This window comes from Phaethon lepturus, unplaced genomic scaffold (assembly GCF_000687285.1).
Source record: "Phaethon lepturus isolate BGI_N335 unplaced genomic scaffold, ASM68728v1 scaffold10589, whole genome shotgun sequence".
Lineage (NCBI taxonomy): Eukaryota > Metazoa > Chordata > Aves > Phaethontiformes > Phaethontidae > Phaethon > Phaethon lepturus.
The window spans coordinates 2,822-21,183 of NW_010565595.1; the positions used below are offsets into that span (position 1 = coordinate 2,822).

General features: G+C 44.5%; 1 protein-coding gene across 1 annotated transcript in view; it reads left to right on the plus strand.

The window, feature by feature from the left end:
* The window catches only part of LOC104627126 (extracellular serine/threonine protein kinase FAM20C-like), a gene marked incomplete at both ends in the record, with an annotated part of 44,387 nt that overhangs the window by 1,175 nt on the left and 24,850 nt on the right, over nt 1-18,362 (plus strand). The window contains one exon of the mRNA XM_010295236.1: nt 8,062-8,140. Coding sequence (XP_010293538.1) covers nt 8,062-8,140 — 79 coding nt within the window. The remainder of the gene's footprint in view (nt 1-8,061; nt 8,141-18,362) is intronic.

Sequence of the window (18,362 nt, forward strand, 5' to 3'; positions counted from 1 at the left end):
CGAGCAGCCCTAAGGTTTACATTTTCCATCGTGTGAATCACAGCGGCTGCTGAGCAGGAGTAAGGGAGATCCTCAGTCGCAAAGAGTGGGCTGGTTTAGCTGATCCGGATGGAGTAGGTGTAAAATGCAGGATGCCACAGGAGAGCTTCGCCTCCATGAATCGAGCTGCCCGGTGGCTGTACTCAGCGCACAGCTCTGCTCTGAGCTCTGTTGGGGCAGGATGTTGAATAAAGCAGTTTGCGGTACCCAGGTGCCATCCCACCTGTTGGGTTCAAGGGTCCAGTGGACACCTAGCTCATGAAAGATGACAAACACAGGCTCGTTTATTAATCTCTGATGGGTTTTCTGTCCCTAAAACTCCGGATGGGAGTGATTCACTAAGGAGCTCAGGTTTGACAATTAAGCCACGTACCTTCCCTTCACTAGCTCAGATGTGATGCGGCAGGTAGCGGCAGACTCTGCCCATGCTCCTCTGGTCTGTGCTGGCGAGTAGCAAGGGCACTGTACAGACACGGCCTGTGCGATGTGCTCCTTGACACAGCCCTCACCGTTCCTGACCTCTCCCCTCAATATCAACTGATTTCTGCAATATTAGTGACACATGTGAATGGGGATTGGGCCAGCACTGTATAACACGTCTTATGTTGGTCGCTGGGCATGTCCATCTAAGGGGAAAAAATGCAGGCTGTGCCCATCCCTGTCCACCGCAGCGAGCAGCAGTGCCCAGGCTGTCCCCAGCCCTGTGCAGAGGTGATGCTCAACCAAACCGTCTCCTGGCTCACCTGTTGAGGTTTACGTGAAATGCACTGGCTGTAGCGGCATTTTGTGCTGCACGGCTGCATGGCGTATCAATCTCTATTTACCTCTTCCACACTTCAGAGCTCAGCCGTGCTGTCTGTGCAGGAGGAGAGCAGCGTTTGCAGCAAACTCGGCAGCGTTCGTAGTGTGAAGTCTGTCACTTCTGCAGAGCAGTGGGATGGTTAAGGTTGATGTAGGGACGCGGAAGCTGGTGGGAGAAAAAGGGAGGTAGGAATGAGAATTAATAGTTTAGTGCTCAACTCTTCACTTGTGCTTCTGGGCATGTTGCTTAACCCCTCTACGCTTCAGTTAACTTAGCAGTAAAATGGTTATCATAAAAAATGGGAGTGAAATCCTGACCCCGGTGACGTAAGTGGAAGTTTTGCCATTTACTTCCCTGGGGCCATGATTTCACCTAATGTGTCATATAGATGGGTCATGAGGTTTCCATTAATTGTGATTTTGATAGAGCTTTCAGAGCAGCAGGGCCATGGGATCACAGAGGAAGATTTATGATTGTTATTAGCGATTTCCTATGGGATTGTCTCTCTGTTAATGTTTGAACAAGGCTCTTCAGAGAGCGGTGGGGGCCTCTTACGCCCCTAACAAAACCAGAGGGCCACGGTTTCTATTAATGAGTCCATATAACTTCCATGAACTAAAACATGAGATACCTTTGGTGTCGGTATCAGTCGCTGCAGAACTGACAGGGAATGATTCCTACACAGAACCAGTCTAAAATCAAGCCTATGGAAGTGGAGGGGGACATGTAGAGATGCCAGGATCTGAATTTTGCTGCTAGCATCCACTGCATGCCTCTGTGGGGATTCGGGAGCTTTCAGTCAGGTTGCAAAGCACGAAAGAGCACGTTGTTAATATACTTTTTTTTTTTTATTACACAATGCAGCATCTCTTATTTTATGTTGCAAATTCTTTGGCTGTTTAAAAATACATGTTTTAAGATAATACTTGCCAGTTTTCAGCTTTACTGCAGAGCAGCAGCAGGGATTCAAAAGCATGTAAGCTGGTTAATAAAAAGTAATACATTTGACTAAAGTACATTTATAGGGCTGTTACATTCTTTTGCATATTCCTGCATATTTTCTAATTTGTCTGGGTTTTTTTCCATATGGTCAATTTTTGTTGTTTTGCCTTCTGTTTTTTTTTTTTTAAGGTAGCTGCAAAGATGCCAGGTTAGAAGTATAAAATAAATGGAAACCTTCATAATGCCCAATCTTCAGGCTTCTTTCTGCAAGCAGGACAATTAAACATACAGGCAGTGGGATATTGCTTTATCCAGTTTCTTCCCAGTGTTCAGATTTGCTTTGGCTCTAATAGAACTAGGTGATTTGCTGTGCAGGGTCTTGATACCAACAGTAATTAGATCCAAACTGCAGCTAAACAGCTTTCTTAGCCACATTGTAATTTCTCTGCTCAGCTTGCATTATGGACAGAAGAGAGCGGTGACCAGATTGATCCCCCACCATCTATCAGAACCGCTCACACGACTCTATAACGTGCAGTGTTATTTTAAAATGAAAACGGTGACAGAAGCAATTCCCAAGAGCAGAGAGCACCAAGGTGACATTTTCTTGATGTTAAAGTTTAAATGGAACAAATTCATGGATGGGAAAGAGCATCACATTCAGCTCCCACAGTGACACCTAGAGCTGGCCTTTAAAAGGACAGGGTTACCCAGAGCTTTCAAGCCGAGGATGTATTCTGTGCCCTGCATCAGTATATATATTTCCTATTCATTTTGTTCAGCATAAAGGGATAGCTCTTAATTTGATTTCATTCACTGAAAATTTCCTCCTGCCATAAACAGGAGCCTAGAGAGAGTTGTTTTTCCACAGAGCACTGAAACCCAGTTTTCAGAAACAGCACATGCATGGGCAATTGCATGTTTCCTTTGCCTGTCATAGCTGTTTATTGCATGCATAAATAACCATAGTTAGCTATCTTCTTGCATATTTACAAGGCGTCTGCGCATAATTGTGGCAGCACTGTCAGCAGTTTAACAACAAATATGGCATGGTGCGTTGTAGATCTTGCTTGTACTGCTGTCCAGGGGAGCTGTGCTGTGGGGTTGCTTGTGAGCAGAATGGGCTTTTGTGATTCCTGTGTTCAGTTGGGTTTTATTTTTTGATTCTTTAAATTGTCTGGTTGGAAAGGTTTGGAAACATTACCTGACTGAGTTCATTTCGGAAGCAGCGGTGCCTTCCGTTTGTACAGGCAGTAATTAGAAAGCAAGCGCGCAAGATTACTCACGCAGTGAATAAATGCTGCGGTTAACTAAGGTGGACTCTGCTTCAAGTCAGGGAAGAGAAAAAGACAAGACGCTAAATATTGAACCAAAATTCTGGTGCTAAAGGCAGCTATAAAAATCTCATCCAAAGGAAGGGAAAAAGTGCTGTTGAGAACGTGTGAAAAACATAATGAAATGTAGCACCCTTGATTTACTGTATAAGAAAACAATGAATCTGCCAAGAGTCAACAGATTGATTTAATGTACAACTCCAGATGAAAGGAGGGGACTTAAAATGTACAGCAAAGCTTCTGAATGATTTCACAGATCTCTTCCCCCTCCAGAAGTCTTTTACTCTCTTGACTAAACCAAGAAAGGCCTTTAAAAGCAAGTTAGCAGAATTGGCTGAACAAGAACAAATTAAGAGATGATGAGGGCTTGAATTTGTTTTGAAATATGTTCTTTACAGCTTGAACAGGGCCATGTCTCTAGCCTGGGGCAGAGTATTACTTGTTAAAGCCAATCAACATGTTTATGTTAGATTTAAGCTTGATCTATAAATAGGAATCCAAAATAGATCTGAACGTCCTCTGTTTCAGATGTTACTACATCCCAGGCTTTGACTGGATGTGACTTCTCAGGCATTAGCGTTGCATAATTAAATACATTTTAAAATGTTTGTTGGATTCTGACCAAAAGCTAGGTCCTGTTGGGATCCTTGCTCTCCATCAGAAGACCACACAGTCTAGACAAGCCAGCAGGATGAGGGCTATCCTGCAGCAAAACAGAGGAGCTGAAAAGTCAGATCAATTAAAATGCCAAATCCTTTTGGGTCAAATCGCTTTGGGCAACATTGGGTCTCTACTCGGGGTTAGTACCAGATGCTTTAGAAGAGGGAGTCAGAAACCCTGTAGCATAGAGTTATAAAAAGATAATTGAGAGATGATGGGTAGTGCATCTTTTATATTGGATGGTGTCTGTGGATCAGGAGGGGAATTCAGGTCTTGTATGGGTGAGGAGACAAGAAGTAGGAGACATGGCATATGGCCGTGACAGTAAGCTCCTAGATGTAAATGGAGCGGGGGTTTGTGGAGGCTTGATTCAAAGTCTATCATCAGAGAAAACAGAAGGAATCCCATCAATTTCGCTGGTCTTTGGACAAGACTCTAATGCCACAGACACTCAAGCAAAAAGATATCTCGGGGAATTTTTTTGCAAAGCCTCCTAAAATTAGGAAGATTTCTGTTCACACCCAAAAGCCCTTGCATGGGGTTAAGAGGAAAGTTTAATACTACCTTCCATTTCCTTCTACTTTGGGGGAAAAGAGAGACTTCGGGTTGCCTGAAGATAAAAAGTAATGATTTTATTGGCATTTGTTTTTAACATTGTGCCAGTGTGTCCAGGAGCTGTATGAGACTTGATTTGAGGTACCCGCTGGGAGCTAGCAGATTTATAAAGTCTTTTACAGAGCTGTTCATGACCTGTGATGTTACAGTATATTCAGAAACCTTAAAAAAAAAGGTGAATTCAGAGTGTGACTAGAGTTTTCCTTGGAGTCAGTATAGCTTTATTTCGCAAGGGTTTCTTAAAAAAAGCTAAGCCTGCTGACTGTAGACATGACAGACCGCAATGGTGTAGCATCCTGCAATTTCTTGGAAAATTGCATATGCTGCTTCTGGGTATTATCAATTCTTCAGAAACGTTCTTGTGGGCAGTAGGTGAAGGAATGAGGACACCTCCAGAGGAACAAACAATGTTCATTTGGGATAAGCTCCTGGAAGATGATGGGGCTCCCACTGTTTGGCCATAATGACCAGAGGGACATGTTTAACTGATGTCTGAGCAGGAAAGGGAGTTCTGAAGGACCACAGCTCAGAAAATGAGAGGGAAGCCAGTAGGCAGATGTAGTGCTGTTAGGACAAGGGAAATAATCTGACCTAGAGGTCTGAGTGAATCATCTCCAATGAGATCTGCTCTTTTCTGGCATTGCCAGCCCCAAGATTTGGGTGCCCTGGACTGCTCCCGAGGCTGCCCAGTTCAGAGGTGCATGAAAGGTTTTGTTGAGTTCAGAAGGACTGTCTAAGCTCAGGTGTTTCCTTCTCTGCAGGGATTACAATGTTAGACTAACTAGTCTGGGCTTGGAGGGTGGCTTTGAATCACCTGCAGCCTGGCCGGCACATCTGCAGCACTGAATGAGCAGCCAAAGTTGGAGTATCTGCACATGAGTCCAGATGATGTGTGTGGAAGCCAGCGTGGGGCTCTGGCACGTGTTGTTGTCGTCCATGATGCATGTGGCTTCCAGCATGCCCTGCCGTAAGGCACGATGGGACACTCTTCCCACCACTGCTATCCTCTGTTTTGGGGAGGTGCAAAGTTTACTCCTAGCAGCAGTGGGAGGACAACATGCCAGCAAAACTCGTGTTTGGTTGAGGCTACTATTGCAACCAATTAAGGCAATACAATAAGATGGATCTAAAAAGACCAGGGAGATGCTTTTGTCTTCAGCTCAATTCCTTCTGACAGGAAACCAGGCCTTTGTGTCTCATGGAAGAATTATTCTGAATTGTTAATCTTCTTCATACATTTCCCTGCTTGGTGATGACACACTCATTGTTGAGTTTGGCTGCTAACAAAATCATTATCTGTCAAGTGGCTTCAATTTGCTGAAAAACCAGTCCTCTTAGTGTATCTGAAACTTTGTGCTTAGAAAAGGGCATGCTGGAACATCCTTTTTTCTTTTTCTTTGCATTGGTGTGATTTCCCAAATGCTTGATTTCCCAACCGTACCTCAAAATAGGCTCCATCCTTCGCTCTTCTCTGATGGGCTTACAGGATCTTTGCTGTATTTTTGGACATACATGCCTCATGGAGGACAGAGAGACCATCTCTAAGCCCTGAGCTCCTCAGAATTGAATATAGAAGCATAAATAATGTAAATTTTAGAGAAAAAACATTTGGTCTTCCATTGGTGGAAGCTGTCTGCAAGCAGCTATGTTGAGGTCGGTGGAGGTGGGGAGAGTTTTATCTGACAGAAAGGAGGCAATTCTGCCCTTTGGTACTGAGGCTGATCTCCTGACTTAAGTGGAGGTAGCGCACATGAACAGAGGGACAAACACAGGCTGTGCCTCACAGAGCTGGGCAAACCCGGCACTTTAGGCTGCATTTGGGCAGGGAAAGTGGTGGGGGCCGGTGCTGGGCACGGCCAGGGGTCCCTGCCCGCATGAGGCAAGGGCAGCTCGAGCTGCCTGTTTGCTGTCCAGACTATCCAGCAGTGTTTCCAGAGTGCAGAGCTGGGCTGTGATGGTCGCAGGGCAGCACAAGTAGGTTTTTGGCTGGATTGCTGGTTCTCATTGCCTTCAGGCTCCGGGCTGGGGATGAAGAAAGGTCTATTGCTCCTTCTTCCCTCAGATGCAGATCAACTGACCTGCTCTCACAAGAGAGGGAGTTTAATATGTGGAAACGACGTGCTTCTGCTTTACCTGTTCAGTGCAAGTTATTTAACATCCTTTAATTTCTAATTATTTATTTGTTCCTTTGGGATAAACTGGAAATGCAAGAGAAGGCTGGGGTCAGCAAAACAGCAAGGCAGGAGGGACTTTATTATAGGGGAAGTATAATTACACTGACCAGATTTGCATAGCATTTTGTTGCAAAAATATAGATTACAAGTGCTGAAAGAGAGCTGATGACCTATCAGTAATAAGGCACAGAGATGAGTAATTAAACGGATGTGTAGCTAATGGCATTGGTTAGAGAAAACGATGTACAAGCTATATAGGTGGAACAAGGGCAGTGCTGAGCCAAAATTTACAGAGCAAGGTAACTTGACATTTATGTAGTTCTCCAGTTGACACAGGTTTTGTCAGGACTGTAAAGAAAGGCATTGATTATCTGATCATTCGTAGGAAGCATTTCTAAAGGACTGACTCATCCACACAGACACAACTGTCACGGCCTGCCTCTCTGAACACAGAGGTGTATTAAGGAGTCGGGGTGTAGGTCATTTCATTTATTCAGAGCAGTTTTGATTGAGATGGTAGAAAAGCAGCTGGTTTGCAAAAGTATATATTTATCTTTTTTAAGTAGCCTTATCATCAAGTAAAATGCATTTTTATGAATTCTTACATTAAAAAAAAGTTTGCTCCGGCTTTAGAAACAGTATAATCTGGCTGTTAACATGATATTGTCCAAATTGTTCAGATGGGTATGAATAAATGTCGGTCTTAAATTCCCATTAGCTCTCAGCTGGAAAGTGAAATGTTTGAGCAAAGATGGCCCTCGGTGTGCAGTGTGGAGCGCAGTCCCTGCAGCCTCCACGTGCCCTCTCCTACCCTCCCGGCAGAGCCAGCGACCCGCTCTGCACCGCTCTGCTCTCGCCTGCAAGCCACCTTGGGATCCCTTGAAAGTAATGGATGGGCTTGGATACATATCCATTGTGCGCAGAGGAGATGAATTTACATATCTCTGCTGCTCAGCAACAATTATTAAAATCACAGCAGAGATCAGAGATTGCTATAGTATCTGCTTGTGCTTTTAATTAAGGAAATGTCTGCTGCACATTGGACTGTACGTCCCAGCCGCAGTCAACTTTGAAAACACCCCATCTCCTTTCCCAGTGTGTGTCCCTGTTAACAGAAATCCAAAAGCGATTAAAAATGGAGAAAACGGGACTGCAATGGTCTGTTCCTATACATGCTGTTCAATTACGGTGCTTGTGGAGCCCATACTGGTTCTGCCTGTGGCCAGCTGAAGGAGACAAAGACATGTCAGGGAGTACAATCCATTTTTAGACCTGGTCAGCAGCTCAAAGCCTTCCCCTGTACTCTGCACCCGCTGAATAATCTGTTGTACTCTGCACCCGCTGAATAATCTGTTAGGATTACCCTGCTTGATGCTCAGATACCGCAGTGCTGAATCTAATACAGAGCAAAAGATACATGACTTTGTTTCAAGGAAGCTGAATGTAAGTAGATCCACATGTAGTTTTTTAAAGCGGTTTTGTTTTTTTCCCACAGCGATGAAATCAGGAGGCACCCAGCTGAAGTTGATCATGACGTTCCAGAACTATGGACAAGCATTGTTCAAACCAATGAAGTAAGTTAAAAAAAGTCTGTGTTGTAAAGTGACATTGTGGTTGAATAGCCTGTTGCCATTTTCTAAGCCGTTAAAAGTTTGCTGTCGTATCTCAAGGTTAGTGTGTCTGGTTCCCTAGGCTTGCTGCTGAATGTAGAGCTTCAGGGGCTGTTGAAATGTTGCCTTGCTAGGCTGGGCTTTGGAAGAGATACTGAGGAGGATTCATATACATTACAGTCTTCTCAGGAATGTTACTCACTCTGATCTCTGTGAAATCTCCCTTCATAAATACAGGATGTTTTCAGCGTTTCTTTCTTATAAACTTACTCCGCAGGTCTGAGCTTTATCTAGTGTTAGTGTTCCACTGGAATATGAGCAGAGAAGAGAGATTGTTCAGAACAGCTTTGGGAAGAGCTAAATAATATTTGTCTGATAAATTATAATTCAATCTGTTGATTTATTGTTGTTTGTATTAAAGGGTTGTACTAGTCGTTTGGCTGTGTCTATGCTGACTCTGTGAAAATGAGTTTATCTGAGAGTGGTACTGCAAGGTAATGAATCTAGAGAGAAAGGGAAGGACTAGGATCACACAGCCTTGGTTTGCACCTGCCCAGATTCCGCTGAGATGAGAGACGTTATTCAGATACAAAGCAGACGTAAATGAGTTCTGAATCCTGACCTGTATGTTTGTGTTGTAACAAGGAAAATGACTCTGTGCTTATTGTAGAGGGTTTAGCAAAGGCACTTGGGGCTGCAAAATGTTTAATGAAGCTACTCAGTATCTGTGTCAAGGGTAACACTGGAATAATAAATTAATTTTCTTCTTTTGTTCCCACTGTAGGGAAGTTCAGTTAATTTCTTCTAAGATGGTCCATAAAAGACTAAAGTAACTGAGAACAAGTGGTTTGGAATATGTCTTGGCATTGTGTTACAGCTATAGCGGGGAGCACAGCTCAGGGGGTAAGCTGCTGGCTGGAGACTGAGGAAATCCCTGTTTCACTATAGATTTTGCTATAGACTGACCTCAGACAAGTACAGATTTGACTTGATCTTACTTGACTGTCAGCAGGGCCAAATAATTGGTCCCACTTTCCTTCAACCCAAGTTTGAGCAGAGCACTCCTTGTGTGCGTTTGTCCTGGGAATCACAAGGAAATCCTATGAACTTACAGGCAGCGCAAGGCACTTGTGCAAAGGCCAAATGCCTCTGTCATTTCTCAAATTGTACACAAATTTCTCCATGTTTCTAGTGGATCACTGATGGCCTGGGAGAGGTCAGAGGAAGCACAGATAATACTGGTAAGTCAGAGGGAAGACAATATCAAAGACAGTGTACTCCAACATCTTCCCTTCCCTTCTCTCCCCTCTCCCTGAATACTCAGATCTTCAGATCATCAATGCATGGGTCCATCCTCTCTATCTGCAAGTTTGATGCATATAGGCACAATTCTTAATTGTGTCCTGTCCCCCATGTGAAATCAAGAACTAGGTGGGCGTGAGCAGCCTTGAAGTGTTTGGCAGAATCGTGGTTGCGCTGTTGGCTTTTTACATACTGTGTGATTTGTTCCTTCTCCATTTGCTGCGATGCAGATAATCTCAATCTTTATCATTGGTATGACATTGTAATTCTGGGAATGCTAATGAGGTCAAATCACAAGTTTACCATTTCTACTGTACTGTACACAGCCTTGGCAAGATGATGGATGACAATAGAGGTATAGCCACGTTCCTGTGTAGAAGCAATTACTACCATCCACTAGAACAATACCAGAAAATGATGATGTCTTAATCATTCCCTTTGCTTGATTTGAAGGGCAGCAACACCCTATTTTCTCACAGCTCTTTGCATTCCATACACTACTGGAAGAAGCAGCATTAGAGCATATAGCAGCTGTGGTCCCAGGCACCACACCTTAGAATAGCAACTGCTGCGTTTGTGTTGAGTGTCACTGAACACGTCAGTGATTTTGAGTAAGGATGTTTGCAAGCATTTGTCTTCATTCTGATAACAGTGAACAGGGAGCCGGATGCTCAGCTAGTGTAAATCTTCCTAGCTCCTTTGGTATCTGGTCCCATTGGCCTCTTTCACCAGCTTATGGACCCTTGTTGACGAAGTTCGTGGAGAGGTTTGCAGCATCATTTCTTTATACAAAAATATGCAGTCTGGAACTATGAAAAAAAATAAAATAAGGCTTTTAAAGCTATGAGACTTCCTTTTGCAGGACCTTCTTCAGGCCCTAGACACATAGCAGGCCGTTTCTGGTGCTCCCTCTTTTCTGCAGGGTGCCCTTCTGATTCAGGCTTCACAAAGCTGGCTGCACCTTCCCAGGTCAGGAGGTTATAGGGAGCTCACAGATCAGGGCAGACATCTCTAGTCATCGGGACTGGTGGTGTAAAGGACATTTTTTTCTCAATAGTTTAATTTGAGGACCATAACATATCATCCTGGTTGCCTACTTTTGAGATCAGCTCGTTGAAGGAAACCCTTGGTGGATAGCCAGGATGTCTCCATGTGGTGCAACCCACATGTTTCAGTTGTTACTGTGTTATCAGCTCCATGGCTTTTCAAAGCAGCAGGAATTATGCTTTTCTTTCTCTTGAATTGATAAGCCTCTTCATGCAAGCAACCTTCTTCATGACCCGGGGTAACACAACCATCAGCTAGTACCAAGTGCCCAGCCGCAAATGAAAATTGGGGCCTCAGTTCACCTCTTCAGTGCTGGAGAAGGCAACACGAGTTGCATCTCTACCTTAAACGGAATGGAGCCACTGTTTTTTAGAGAATATATTTGGCATCAGTAGGATTGCAGGCCTGATCCCAAGGGAAGTTGATAATCCTGAGTTTCCCACCCTGTCTGGGGTTCGAACTACTGAAAGCTGAATGGTGTGAGGTACACAGAGGGTAATATGCAGGCGTGAGGCCAGTCACTACCTGGGTTTGATTCATTTGAACTACCTAGAAAGCTGCTTTTGCTCTATTTAGCTGTACTTGGGATCTTCCAAACTGAATTAACACCTGTTTGAGCAGGATTGCGGCAGAAAGGGGAGACTGTGCACGCCCTTCCCTGACACAGCCGGGCATCTGCTAGCAGAAGAGGAGGTCTCCAGACCTTTGGCAGTGATTTCTACAGGCCATTCACAGCAAAACGTACTCCCTGGCAAATTGCTTGAAACCCTGCAGAACTCATCTGACTTGTTGTGCCCTTTCCCAGCCTCCAAATTCCATGTTGAATTTATTCAGGGAGCAAGCCAACTCCAGAAAGGTCCAGGCAGGATTTGGAAATGGGGAAACCAGAATCTGCCTTTGGCACCTTTTGTGCTCAGTGTTTGACATTAACTGACAACTCTTCATCTGGTCATTGATTCAGGCTAGTGGAGCAAATGAGAGGAGGGAAGCTTAACAGTCAGAGAAATGTATAGCAGTAAATAAAGCCTGATCAGCTGCAATTATTTTATTTATTTGTGGCTCTGCATCTTCATTTTTGAAATAATTGCCCATAAAGTATTGCAGAAGAAGCCAAATCTATTTATAAATCCTGTGACCCAGTCTAGATTCCTTTGCTAATTCCAAATGCATCATAGAAAAAGCAAGTATTTGCTAAAACTCCAGGGAAGATTTAATGTATTTGCAATGTATCTTATAGTTAATATGTAGTTTTATTTAGCTCATAACAGTTCAATCATAGAAAATTATTACCATATGGGACAGGAAAAAAATAGCAACCTCCCCTTCTCCCATGATCAGTGTGTCTAACTGTACTAGTATTGTACTGCATAATAAAAGTTATTTACATGATTGCTGATATCTACAGCCACAGCTTTCTATATGACTTACCATGTAGCGATGGTGTAAAACATAAATTTCAAAGGGTTTTGGCTTATTTGTCCAAAAGGAATATGCGCTTTACAGTTTTATTTGGTTTCCCTTTGTTTCTGCTAGCTGGTAGAGTTAAATAGCTGGCTCAGCAACAAAACCAACACACTATTTTTTTCCTCCCAAGGCTGTATTCTTGAAGGGGAAGATTCTGCTCCAGCAGAGTCAGTGTTAGGATTCCTATTGCATATGCTGGTGCCAGGGTTTTCAGAGAGGTTTTTACAGTTCCTTATGGAAAAGCCAAACAGGATCAAATAGAAAATGGTATCTTGTTATTGGAGTTGTGAGAAAAATGTCCTCTGGTACGTGTTTAAGAATGACATCTCTCATTCCCAGTTTATAGACTGCTTTGTAGAAATGTGTAGAAAGGGTATTCATTATAAAATCTTTGAGGTTTATTTGTTCCATTCAAACAAATACTACTGTATCTAGTGAACTTACTTTTGACTGAAACTGATATAAAAGCCAGTTCTGGTCCAACTGTAGATTTTGCCTGATATTTTTAACTTCTTTTTTTTTTTTCCCTTCTGTTTTTACAAGTCACAGTACAGGGTTGGTAAGAGCCACGTGGCTGTTTCTTTCAGTAGCTGAAGTTCATGGTTAACGTAGAACCAGTCAGCATCAAGGTGATATCAGGCCAGAAGAGACTTTTGGGGTCATGAAATCCAGTCTCCTCGAATCGCAGGCGATCATCTCACGAAATCCCGTTCATTAACTGATCAAACACTGCTGACCACGTCATTTCTACCTTTTGCCCCCACTATCCCTCCTGAAAATCACTGCTGTAGAAATAATGCTACCCACTGGGAGCATCTCCTGGTTCCTGCAGCCCTCAGAGCCACGACCCATCCCAGAGCCAGGCACAGAATAAGCTGGTAGTCACGGGCTGGTGCAAAGCTAGTGCTCTGCAGAAACAAAACAAGCACGCTCACCTTTCAACTTCTGTAATGTTCCTATAGCTTTTGGCTCAAAGATATAGGCTCCGTTAGCTGGGCAGAAATCTAGCAGCCAAGGTCATGGGGAAGATAATATTTTTGTTTTGATTGGCAAAGCAGACCTTTCTATTGGCTTTTAAATGCCATTCTTATAGCGACAAAGGATTAGCAACGTTCTTTAAGTTTCTCTTTGATTTTCTTTTAGGATTGCTCAACAAATAATGCAGCTTTTGATAGGGACAGTAAATAGGCCAAACAATCTCCATAATACAAACAACTGTTAATCGCTTTCATTTCCTGCAGCAATATTCCCTTTCCGAAGCTGCAGCGTGACTGTTGTACCTGTGAAATGCAGCCTCCAGGCCCGATTATCATATCCATTAGGCTGGTGTAATTCTTCCGAATTGGTTGCGCTGCTTCCAAGTCAGAGGAGTTGAAATGAACTCCAGGATCGGGGCCACTGGAAGATTGCTTTCCTTATTACACTGCGTGTCGTACTGTTTTGAGGAAACGCATTTTGCAAACCTGTTGCGTTTCAGCTGGCAGGCATCCAGTATAAACATACTGTTATAAGTCAACATAGCAATTAAATCAAATTGCAATGTTTTCTCCGAGCAGCTAGAGAAGTGAGATACGCATACAGTAGCTGCTATCCTAGAAGCTTTCCAGGATTAACACTTCAGCACACTGGAATGTGCTGCGCAAAACCCGACTGAGCAGTCGCTGGTCGAAGTACAAACCCAGCCGCTATGTTTTGTCACTTGGCTTAAGGCATGGTATGTACCGGTTTCTGGAGAACGCTGGTTCTGTGCAAGGTGTGTTACCGGAGACCTAAGGTTGAATAAACTGGTCAGAAAGGTTGAAGCTAGTAATGCCAGTATTCAGTTTATATAGGTGTATTTTAAATTGCAAGGAGTGCTGTCTCGTTACATCATGAAGAAGAAATGCCTTCTTTGCTGCTGAAAGTAATAATCAGTAATCAGATATTCTGATTATCTGTGGACCTCATCCATGAGATTTTGGGCTTTTTAAGCATGTTGAAATCCCGACCTACCAAATCCATGCTGAAATGTTTACCTGAGTGAGACTCACAGTGAGATTTGATTGTACTTACATCAGGAATTAATTTGGAGTAAACTGGATAAATTGTATCACTTGATATTTAAAGTACATGAGATCTGAATGTGGTCCTAAATAAGGACAGTAGAGGTTGCCATGTAGTATTTTAGTTCTTTAACTTCTGGTATATTATGCATGAACTGTTTTTCTCTTTTATAACTAATCCTGTTCATCAGATCAGACTTCTTCAGTATTTCAATGCAAATTGTGTTTTAGGACTCAGCAGTGCCTCTGGTCCAAATCTCATTTATGCAGATTGGAAAATTTGCGGTGACTTCAAGGGGAGCTGGATCAGGATTGCGGCTGACTGATAGCCCTGGACAGCAACGAAATCCAGCCTTCTGTCTGTCACCGTGCACTGCATTTCCCCTTGCCACAGCTCAGCAACTGCTGCCTGAAATATTGATCAATCCCATCCAGCCCAGGAGAAATTTGTTCTCAAATTCTGCAGGCATGTTTATGAAATGACCCCAGAGTCAAAGTCTGCAAAGTCCAGGTAGCTCAAGGGTTGTCCATTTAGATTAGGATCTGCAGGGATCCGTGACAGCAGTGTTTCACCATGCTGGCAGACAGGAAGGGAAAAACAAACCTCTTTCTTTCCCTCTCTTTCTGCACCAGCTGAGCTGTGCTGCCCCAAGCCGAGCTGCCCCCAGTTATCCCCTCTGGAATCGGGCAGGAGCTGCCCTCAGCCGGGGCGGGACGAGTCCCAGGGGTGGGAGGGAGCCGACCGTCCTCCAGCAAACCAGGGCTGTTTTGCTGGGTATCACCATGTCCGTGGGGTTCAGCTCCATCCCATCCCACTCCCTGGCACTGGGAAGATGCCATCCATCACCACTAGTGAATTCCCCCCAAAAATGCCTCTCCCCAGCTTCCCTGTGGAACCTCCAGCTCTTGGCAGGAAATGACTTCACTCCGCAGCTCATGGAAACACCAGCCCCAGGGTCTCTGTGCCTGGGGCTTTTCACACAAATAACTGAAGCCTTGCATTTTGATTCAGCTCATTTGTGTGGGTTTCTCTGGCAGATGATAACATGATGCTCAGTATCTATTTCTGTTCTTGTGTTACACAGACACAAACGGCCACAGGTAGTGACTGTACCTGCCCCTTATCGCTGTTTCAAGGGACAGCTGAGTGGGCAGTTGTATTTTACAGTAGTCAAGTGTCTCTGCTTGATTAGCTGCCTTCTAAGTGCTTGTAGAATCTTGCTAATTAGTCTTTGGGAACAAAGACATGCTGGTGTTTATTTTTTCTTTAAAAGCCAGTTACTGCAGCAGCTAACAACTTTTTTTTTTTTACATGGTACCATAGTGTATTAGGAAAGAAGCATCTGCAGTGTCTGATTTTAATCAAGCTACTTCTTAATTTTAATTTTATACATACCAAGAAATGCAGTCCTATGGCTTTGTCTTTTAATCAGAGACCCACTTACAGTTCCCCAGTTTCTTATTTCTTACCCTCTATCGACAGTGCAGAAAAGCAGCAAACGTTATCGAGGGAAGAGCTGGCATGAAATGCATAACCTGTAATTTACTGCTAAGTATCAGGGCTTGGCACACAGGGGACTCGTTGGCGTAGCAGTGAGGTAAGATGTTCTTAGTAAATCTAAGCAAAAAAAATGTGTTCAAAATTTTTTCAGTGGGACATGCAGATACTGCTACCCTGAAATATTTTATGGGAATTTGTCTCCATTTCTCTACAATTTATAAGCCTTTAACTAGGCTCAAGAGACTGAAATTTAGGAAGGGGAAAATGATTTGTGCAAGACTTGTGGTGTAAACCAGAGGTTGAAGCTGTTTTCTCTCTGGAGCAGCACGCACAGCTTTATCCTGGAGATGAGTTGTACCATGCTCATCTCCCACCTTGGGAGGAATTATTTTTGGATGTTTTATGGAGCTCAGTTGCTCCTCCTCTGCCCCCGGTCCTTACCTCACGCAAGGATAGCTCTGGGGATCCCCACCACTTTGGGGGATGCAGATGAGGATTTGGCCACTTGTGCTGAGTGTTTGTTTGAAGTTTGTTTGCTCTTGAAACAACCAGCTGGTTAAAGCCTCAACATTTCTACAGGTTTCTTGAGTTAGGGCTGCTGGCTGCCGGAAGGGGCAGGAGATAAGCAGCAGTGGAACGGGTCTGATGAAACAGCCTGTCTGGTGGCTGAGGACCCATGTCCAGCTTTGCCGGAGGTCACCAGTTCAGGTGACACAATCCCGTGGTCAGTGATGATGCAAAAGCAGGGTGGCATTTGGGAGGAACCCATGACCAAAGTAGCAGGGTCTTGCAGGTCAAGACGGGAAGGTTTTGGTAAAGCTGAGAGTCTTAGGAGAGAGCACACAGCGTGGTGCTATTGGTGACTCACTGCTGTAAACAAACGACAAAGGTGTCTTTAAAATAGCCATGATAGCTGCTAATAACACAGCTTTAGGACATGCTGGACATTTTTGACTTTGTTGTTTTTTTTTTCATTTTCAGTGTCTGATTCAATAGTGTTAGTACTTTTCTTGTTAAATTATGATTTTCCACCCTGCTGTAATATTCTGCGTGTGGGTAAATAGAAGTGAGAAAGCCTAAAAGACTCATTTGCATGTGAAGAAGTAGCAGAAACCTAGAGTAAATAGCATCTGCACCTGTGTGGGAGCTGGAGAGTAGGGGTGGACAGCAAAACTGTTGTAAATAGAAGCAGTTTAAAGTGCTAGATTATGTGCTACGGATAATAAAATACCCCAAGCCAGCACGTAAACCAGCACTGTTAGCAGCAGCATCCAACTGATCCTGTTAGCACTTCAAGCCCCTTTTGTAAACCTTGCTAATCGGTGGTCCAAATTCTTCATGCAGCAGTGGTCACCCAGCCAGAGGACAAATAATACCGTGCCCATGCATGGAGACACTGATAGTTAGAAGAAATATTGCACGCAAACTGCAGAATCACACAGTCTGTGTATGGATTTAGAACTGCTTTGATAAGCTGGCATGAAGCAGGAAAAGAAATGAAGATGTTAAATTAATCTGTAGATTTATGGGGAAATCTAGCAGTGATTATTACTATTGTCTTTAGTTTTCAGTATGACTGACCTATATTTTGCTTGATTGTATCTCATGATACACAAGAAGAGTATTTTGATCCAGCATATTTGTGTTTGCCTCTATTTTGTGCCTGTTTGAATTGCCGTGATATGATAATCTGCCCCAAATTTTCAGACAAACCTCTTCTGCATCTGATTCTTTAGGGGTTTATTAAGCAGAAAATCTGATTCCCAGGGCATAAACCCCGGAGGTTTTTCAGCCTTTCATGTTGCAAGCCCAGGTTTTGTGTCAAGGCCCTGAGTGAGCCTCAGCCAGGAGGAAGCGAGAGCGATGCTGTGGTTCAAATGCCAGCTCTGCCTTCTGGGGCTGACGATGGCAGAGACAACTTAAAGCAAAATCCCGCTTTTCTCCGTAAGATTGAGAAGGATGAGGTGCCATGAGGAGGGTTTGTGCCACCCCTGGGTAAGGTGGGGACAGCAGCTGTCCCCTTCGGCATGGACCCTGGGCTACCATGGGCCTCCATGTCTCCCCCCCATCCACAGCAGCAGCCAACCTGACACCTCTGGGCGCTGATGCCAGCAAAACAGGGTGCCCAAGCAGGGCAGAGCCTGCTTTCCCCTTTGCCTGCCTAATTTTCCTATTCCCAGAGCCAGCTCCGAGTTGAAACCATCTTTCTTTTGCAGCCCCCTGGCCCCGGGTACAAGACCTGGCTGACTGGGAATTTAGCCCCAAACATGCCCTTTTGTGCTCTGCTGACCTGCTTGTCCCTGCCCGTGGGCAGCCGCGGGGGGTTCTGCTCCTCCTGTGCCTTTGCTTCGGAGAGTTGGGCTTTTGTGCTGCTGACGGTATCATGGCGCCTTGAAGTCGCCTTGGCGTGTGCTGGGTGTTCTGGTACAGGAGCTGCTTTTTATGCGCTTCTGTAGCGCGGGGCACTAACGCTTTGCTCGAAGCAGCGGTGAAGCCTCCGCTTTCATGCTGTGGTACCACGGGGCAGCGCCGGCCCGGAGCAAGGCCACAGCTCCGGGCAGCGGGAGCACTGTTGGGTCCCGCTCTGCTAGCGGTCAGCGAGGCCGTGCAGAAGAGATGGGTGTTGCAGGGTGTCCAGGCCACCTATTGAAATCCAGGCTCTTCTGGCACCCGTGAAATTGTCTGACAGCTCGTGAGCAGGCGCCGTGCCATGCGAGCAGATGGGCACGGATGTCCTGGCAGCCAAGAGCCCGGGATGTGCATCTGGCAGAGGGGAGTGGGAGCAGAGCTCCTCAGTGCTCGTCTCCAAACGCCCGTCCCTCCTGAAGTT